Genomic DNA, 7,400 nt, shown 5'->3' on the forward strand with positions numbered 1-7,400 from the left:
AATGCTGTTAAAAGTTGGCCTGCGCATTGAAAAACTGAAAGTTTCCACGTCTTGTTTTTTCCATGAATCCCTCAAAAGGCCCCAAATAAGGGAGTCACGTTTGTCTGCCAAAATATCTGCTTCTGATTTTTTTTTTTTTGTTGTTGTTGCTGCTGCATGTTTTCAGATGGACGTAGAAGCAAACAGCTGTGGGACAGACACTTCCTGAGCGTCACGCAAATCCCACAGTCACACACCGTTAAAGACACTTTCATCTTTATTTTTTTTTTTTCAAGTATTTCACATGCATCCACAAAAAGAATAACAACTTAACACTGAAAACTGTGATGTTGAAGTTGGCTGGGCGACTGTAATTGGCACGCGAGTGCAGGCTTTCAACAATACTGGCCTACAGAATAAGGTCCTTACTGCAAATCACACATACTGGATTTCAGGGTGGCGACCTCTGGTCCAACTCTCAGGCTTATGTTTCACACACAGAAATTCCCTTAGTGTTGTCGAGAAGTTTAACATTTGTCAGCTTATTGTCTAGATTTCATCTGCTCAGCTAAAGTCTAATTTTAGCAAAATTACAAAAATAAGGCAGCTGCATTTAACGATGATACAAGGAACAGAAATATTGACATTTGGCAGAGTTAATTAACTCAGACGAAAGCGACGACGTCTATGTAACAACATCTAGGCCTAATGGAAATCCCTAATTAAATTCAAAGAGTAACACATGATCTCCCAAACGTCCAGGTCCCTTTTTTATTTTTGGTCAAACTACACTTGTAGATAACGTCCCTCGTTGGTCATCGGTGAGACTGAATAAAAGAAGCAGCGGGTGTTTTTTTCCCCTCCCTAAAACATCAACATCTAACACAAGCACAATGATAAAAATCACAGGAGATTCTTTCGACTCGATTAGCATCAGGAGCTGCCCGTCAGTGACCTGCAACGACACAGCGAGAACACATCGGACAGGCGGTCGGACGCCGGCACTGGACACTGGACGATTAATGATGAGGTTTTCCAACATGGAAGCGCAGTGTCTCACCTGTGGAGGGTCGCTGTTAGACCATCTCGTACTGGTTGTTGGTTATGTATCGAGACAAGCAGCAGGACAGGAAGATCCCGATGAGCTGAGACACAACAGGCAGACAAAAACAGACACAAATCCATGAAAGAGGACAAAAGCATCTTAGTTTCTCTGCAGCCTGGATGGTTCAGCTTTGCTTTTTTCCTGTCAGTTATAAAAACACTTTGCCGTGCAGACGAGTGCGTTGAGCAACCACATTAGTGCTCAGACGGGCTATAAATAACTGTAAACACGCACTATATGGCCTAAACAGCGTTCTCAAAGCGAAAGCGATGGTAAAAGTTCAAGTTGTTCTACTGTTTGCTTCAACTTTGTCCTGCTGTACTTAGTTTTACAACGTGATGGCTGATTCTAATCCACATACCAGCGCGGTCATGTTTGTTTTACGGTCATATTATCTCGCCCGTGACAGCAGCTCCCTATATAATGGACATTTAGTGCTCTGTGGTGAGCATCACAGGGAGATTATGGACACCTATGGAACAAGGGGACACCGTGTATTGCATCGAAATGAGTGTGAAATACATGTCTGGTCTCCTGGTCTTACTCTTTGTTTCATTTATTTAATGGTTTGTTTGCAACACTGACAGCGCACATGAATAAATATTGCTCCACAGTTAGCCGAAAGATTAATTAGCAGATGTTGCGAAATCATCCGCGCAGACGTTGCCCTGCTCGACTCTGTTGGTGCTCGTGTCTCTGCAGTTTGTTTGTAGTTTGTTCAATGAAGAAACTACAGGAAGTGCAGCATCAGAGAGAGAGCGACATGCGATGTACCTGGAAGAACGCGATCCCAAAGGAGATCCCAGCGATGATTCCCAGGTTGGCCTCCATCACGTCGGTCACCAGCGTGAAGCAGCCCTGCGGCAGAGAAATCAAGGTTCATAGAGAGGCTTTAAGGCTTGTTCCTGTCTCGTGGCGGCGAAGCCGGTGAACTCACCGTCGTGTACACCTCTTTCTCAGCCTGGTCCAGGTCTTTCAGGGTCTCCTCTGAGCACTTGCTGCTGTCTTTGCAGCAGCTGGCAGGGATGCCCTTCTCTTTAAAGTAAGCAGTCTCGTTCCAGTCAGTGAAGTTTTTCACCCCGCAGCAATGCAACTATAAGGAAAAGGTCAGAAGAAATGTCTTGAGAAGCAGATTAAAAGGTGTTTTTAACGATGAGCAAAACAGCCAGATGTTGGTTTTCTCCCCACAACACAGCGAGTGATGTCACTGCAGATGTTTCGGATCGACCTATCGGGGAAACGTGTTTCCCAGTTCAAGCCCGCGGGGAGCAGAGCTGAAACTTTCGACGTGTCTCGTTGCCCTTTTAAGACGTTCTTATGTAAACGGGAGTTATTTGGTTTGCACAGCGAGACACAAACAGAGTCCGATAAGAGTGTCAGTGTAATGGAAACCTCCCACTCACAGTCCTCTGGATGGCGTCGACTGCAGAGCTGCTGCTGCTGCTGTCCGTGCTATTGTACGACTTCACTGCGTTCTTATAGGCGACGCCCAGCTTGGCCTTGATCTGGTGAATTCAAAAGCAGATTATTTACTGTAGTGAGCTGATTTTTTTAAAAAAAATATCTTAATGTTTCGGACGAGGAAACTCACCTCATGTCTGAAGATGAAGCCCGAGACGCCGGCCACGAGCTCCGCAAGGAACACCAGGGTCAGAAACATGGCATACTGAAGGAGGCGTGCAAAGAGAACAATTACACAGGGTCACGTGTGGAGGGGGGATATTTCAGGGGGACTCACCGCTTCCCTTCACTGACCAGTTTGAGCATCCACGGGCTGCCGCGGCACGTCGCGAAGCAGCCGAACAGTCCGAAAATAACGATGGTGGCTCCGGTCCCGATGAGGACATATGGCGCGTTGGTGCTCTCCTCGGAGGCCAGGGTGAAGTAGGCCTCCAGGCTCACCTTCCCCCACACCCCGACGGCCAGCAGGATCACGCCTGTGAACTGGAGACGACAGCAGGCCGAGTCAGCTCCAGCATCAAAGAGCCACGGAGAGATGAGCAGGTTTTTTTTTTTTTTTTTTCAGGGCCGCCTCTTTGACACAAAACCCAAGATTAAAGGCTCGAAAGCACTTTGTCAGTCACACCGGAGCAGTTAGAGCGAAGCAGCATTTCACCAGATCCCAGCCTGTGTGAATCTTCGTCAAATCGACGGCGTCCAGGTTTTACTTTCAATGATTTTAATGAAGGTTTACATTCAGGCGAGGAAAACTTAGAAATGTGTCATTTAGAGAAATCACTATCTGAATGTTCAGTGCATTTTTTTTGCATTAAAAAAAGGATGTAAGATTTGATAAGATTAGTTAGATTTAGATTTTTTTGTCCTGATTTCATGTGAAGATTTTCTGCCTTTGATGTTAAAAATGTATAAAACTACGTGATATTTTGGTCAAACAAAAGAAGCAACGAGAGCCAGAAAAGCACATTTTTCATTAGTGTCTGATGTTGTTAGATGTGACATGTTCAAGTGAGAAAACCTGCAGAGGAATTCATCTCTGAAACGACACCAAATGCCATTTTTCCAAGCAAAAATGCCAAAGATTTGCTTATTCCAGTTTGTCAAATGTGACACTTTTCTCTCCCATGTATGAGCGTATATTTGATATCTTTGGATTTTGGACTAAAAGCGAACGTGAGGACGTCGCTTTGGTCTGTGGGAGCTCGAGGTGACCGTCTTACACTCTTTTCCTCCGGTTTTTAGGCCGGTTGAAACGCTCTGCATGTCAGGCCTCCTGACTCTCAGCTCTCAGGATATCAGGTTCTGCTGTGGACCAAGCTGTGATCGTGCATATGAACGCAGCTGAACAGACCGAGCAGTGATCTGCACCGAATCAGCCAAAGACCAGGAACACTTTTAATTAAGACCCAAGATGGGCCGAATCCAGCAAAAGCGCAGTTTCACTTATTGATTTCCTTTATTAAATCTTGACTCCTCGGGGGAGGAGATGCAGACGAAGCGAAGCAGATGAGCTCCGGCACACGACGCGCTCCGACTCAAACAGGATATCGCCTCTGATGCTGCTCACGCTCGCGACGTATTTGATCAACTCTCATCCCCCCTCGAGTCAGTCGTGAGATACACGACTCGCGCGCCGCAGATGATTCATTTACCTGTCTGCGTTTTAGGAAAAACACAGGTGGGGAAACCCCGCTGGCCTCAGCCTGAGGTTTAATCAGCTCGGCATCTTTTGCTTTAAGGCTGCCCACACAAGTCATTAGCCCGAGGAAGGCATCAGCTCAACCAGCCGGGAGCAATAAATTGCTTGATAAAAGCACTGACCTGAACTTTGTGTTAGCAGCAGCAGCCTGAGATGGATGTTTGCTCGGTACAAAGATTAACGGGGGTGTGGGTGGGGGGGCATGATAACTGCTCATTTTCTCCTGAAGACAAACTTACAGTATTTCCCTTACATGCAAACACTTCCAGTTATTTTCAGTATTGATTATTCTGCAGATTTTGTCTCGATTCCTTGTTTTCTATTATAATTGACTAAGAAAACGTCAAATTAAAGCTGCGGTGATTCACTGTTTAATCTGACAAGCCGATCCACAGAAAACGAATCAGCAGGTATGATGATCAGCAATTAATCTTTAAGTCATTTTCCAAGTTAAACTATCCAACGCTCCCTCGTCCTCACCTCTCAAAGATGAGAATTTTCACCTTTTCTTTGTCTTACGTGACAACAAACCTGAATATCTTCCTGTTTTTTGACCGTTTGTCAGACACTTCAAGACATTTGAAGGCGTCACCTCATGCTGTAGGAAACTGAACCTCCACTCCGGCGTGTTAAGAACAGACAATTGATTGACTACAAGCTGCCTACAGCAATTCCTCAAATGAGGAAATGTTTAGCGTTTTTAGCAAAATATGCTCTGATAATTTCCCTTAAGGTTCCTGGAAACTGACAACTACCAATCAACCTGTTTACCTGTGGAATGATCCAAACAGGTGTTTTTGGAGAATTCCACATCTTTCCCAGTCTTTAGCTGCTCCTGTCCCAACATGTCTGAAACATGTCGCTGCATCAGATTCAGAATAAGCAAATATTTACAAAAATCAATTTTCATGAATGTCTTTGAGCTGTTTTCACTTGAGTTTGTGTCAAAAAGGATCAGAAAGTTATCACATTTGTTTTACTTTTGTTTATGTCTCAACTGTACCTGAACCAGGTCTGAATATGGAGAATCAAGTTTCCAATAATCAAAACTTAATCAATGAATCAGTAAATAATGACTTAAATCAAACATTTCTTCAACAGAAATCCCTGTTTTTCACTAAAATCAGTGCTGAATGACACAGTCTGTTAGATCAGAGGCAAAAATGAGTCGATCAACAGAAAATTAATCAGCAACTACTTTGATTATTCATCCAGTCATTAAAAAAAAAAGTTTCTATTTATACAAATTAATCGCCTCTATTTTCTGGTTTTCATAGTCTTTTGTGATGCAAACTTTGACTATTTCTGACATTTTATTAATCTAATAATTAATCAAGAAACAATATTATCAGATTAAAAAGTGATAATAATCTAACATTAACTCTTTGAAGGGATTTCTAATTTGAAGTGTTAACATGACTTTAACAAATGGCTAAAGCATATGATCGATTATCAAAACAACTGCAGGTTCATTTCACGTCAATCGACCGATCGACTAATCGCCGCCGTTGAACAGTAGAATGAAGTTGGACTTCACAACAAGAATAACTGAGTTAAATCCGCCTTTCGATGGATAAAATCATCTTAAATCACTTCTAATCACTAAAAGCTTCGGGTTGTTGAAGTGTTTTGTCTCGATCAGTGACACAACAGCCAGCAGCGGTTTGTTTTTTAGGGATAAATGTGTCCGAACACGAACATCTGCTGCAGCTGTGGGTCCATTTTCAACAAGTGGTTCTTTAAGCGGACATTAAACCGACAGCGCTTCTTGTTTATTCAGCGTACTGGACTCGCCGTGTGTCGCTGTCGTGATTAGAGGAGACGGTGCTGCTTTAGTTGGCCTTGTTGGCACCGCCACAGCTTTTAGCCCATTGTTGCTCCTTTAGCTTGTTGTCCCCCACTACATGTCAGCCAAACTCACCCAGAATATGAGGCTGTAGGAGATGAGGAAAGTCTTCAGGCAGGTAATCACTGGCTTCGTCTGAAGCCGACGAGACGGCGGCGACATGGCGGCGTTTTTGTCTTTAAGCAGACAAAGAGGGAGAAAAGTTCACTTCACGGCGACTTGGAGGCGAGAGAGGAGGAAAAAACTTCGGGGATAAATCCAGAGACAGAGGGGGAAGTGTCGTCATTAACACAGATTCACGCTGCTGAAGAAAGACACGGCTTTCCGCCATCCAGACCAGCGTCAAGTCAGCAGCAACGTTAACACGTCACCCACACGTACGGCCTTCAAAATAAAATGCTACTGGCGTCAGTTTAAACACGGCTGATGACTAATGACTGCTACAAGTCAAAATGTGTCTGTAAACTGAAAACAAAAACAAATAATGTAAAGGAATAAATGTTGAATGGGATTAGTACTTTATTATATCAATGAAGTACACTATCATGTACAGTGCATGCATGTACAAATGTCTATATACAGTATATACAGCATGCAGGATTTATAGTTGACATTGATGGATGAACTATGATATATAGCCATTTCATAACTTTTAATTAAAAGGTCAAAACGTTAACTTCATCTCAAAATTCTGACATAAATTTGGTTTAGTAAATCTGATTATTTTGCTGAGTTGAATTGTAAGATGTTAAATTAGATTTTGTGGTTCACTACTAGCTCATAATTTCAATTCAGATCAAGATTTTGACTTTCTATCATACATATTTTGACTTTAAATGCAACTTATAAATGCAAGTGGTAAACCAAACTTATGAGAGTGTAAGTCATCACATTGATGCTGTATCTCATCAATCCTAAGTTAAGTTGGCTCCCATATGTATAGCAGATTTTTTCCCCATCAATGCAGATACAATGCCTTTCAACAGTTAATTCAAATGCAGCACACAGCTTTGTCTTTTAGAGTCCCAGTCACCAGTATTTTTTAAACTTCTATCAATGCATGCTTTTATGTTGAAAGCAGTAGCGCTATTTCCTGTTGCACTTCATCTGACTTCATAATTATTACGTCTTTAGTGACACTTAGGAGCTGAACTACATCAGCGGCGTGAATAAAAGCATAATAACATGACGCTCATAGAATAAGCAGGAAAAATGTATTTTTTCCTCTTTCAAATTTCATTTCTGCTCACAAACTGTTCTCCTCTGGCAGTTTATTATATGTTTTGTTTTGTTTTTTTTTATGTCTAGTCTTC

The 7,400-nt window shown here is 42.6% G+C and overlaps 1 protein-coding gene across 1 annotated transcript; it reads right to left on the bottom strand.

The window, feature by feature from the left end:
* Nucleotides 1-238: 238 nt before the first annotated feature.
* tspan6 (tetraspanin 6) lies at nucleotides 239-6,451 on the bottom strand. The gene is made up of 8 exons (XM_076739704.1): nucleotides 6,163-6,451; nucleotides 2,840-3,028; nucleotides 2,676-2,750; nucleotides 2,488-2,589; nucleotides 2,022-2,177; nucleotides 1,859-1,942; nucleotides 1,040-1,124; nucleotides 239-934 (listed from the first exon to the last, which is right to left on the bottom strand). Exons 1-7 carry the CDS (start codon nucleotides 6,247-6,249, stop codon nucleotides 1,056-1,058), a joined length of 762 nt encoding a protein of 253 aa, XP_076595819.1. The 5' UTR covers nucleotides 6,250-6,451; the 3' UTR covers nucleotides 239-934; nucleotides 1,040-1,055.
* Between the last annotated feature and the right edge of the window lie 949 nt (nucleotides 6,452-7,400).

This window comes from Chaetodon auriga, chromosome 9, assembly GCF_051107435.1.
Source record: "Chaetodon auriga isolate fChaAug3 chromosome 9, fChaAug3.hap1, whole genome shotgun sequence".
In the NCBI taxonomy this organism is placed as follows: Eukaryota; Metazoa; Chordata; class Actinopteri; order Chaetodontiformes; family Chaetodontidae; genus Chaetodon; species Chaetodon auriga.

Excerpts from the sequence above, each read along its gene's own strand:
- tspan6 (XM_076739704.1), bottom strand. The coding sequence starts at position 6,249 with ATGTCGCCGCCGTCTCGTCGGCTTCAGACGAAGCCAGTGATTACCTGC. Across the intron at positions 2,751-2,839 it reads GCCCGTGGATGCTCAAACTG|TATGCCATGTTTCTGACCCT; the intron begins GTCAGTGAAGGG and ends CGCCTCCTTCAG. Across the intron at positions 1,125-1,858 it reads TTGGGATCGCGTTCTTCCAG|CTCATCGGGATCTTCCTGTC; the intron begins GTACATCGCATG and ends GTTGTGTCTCAG.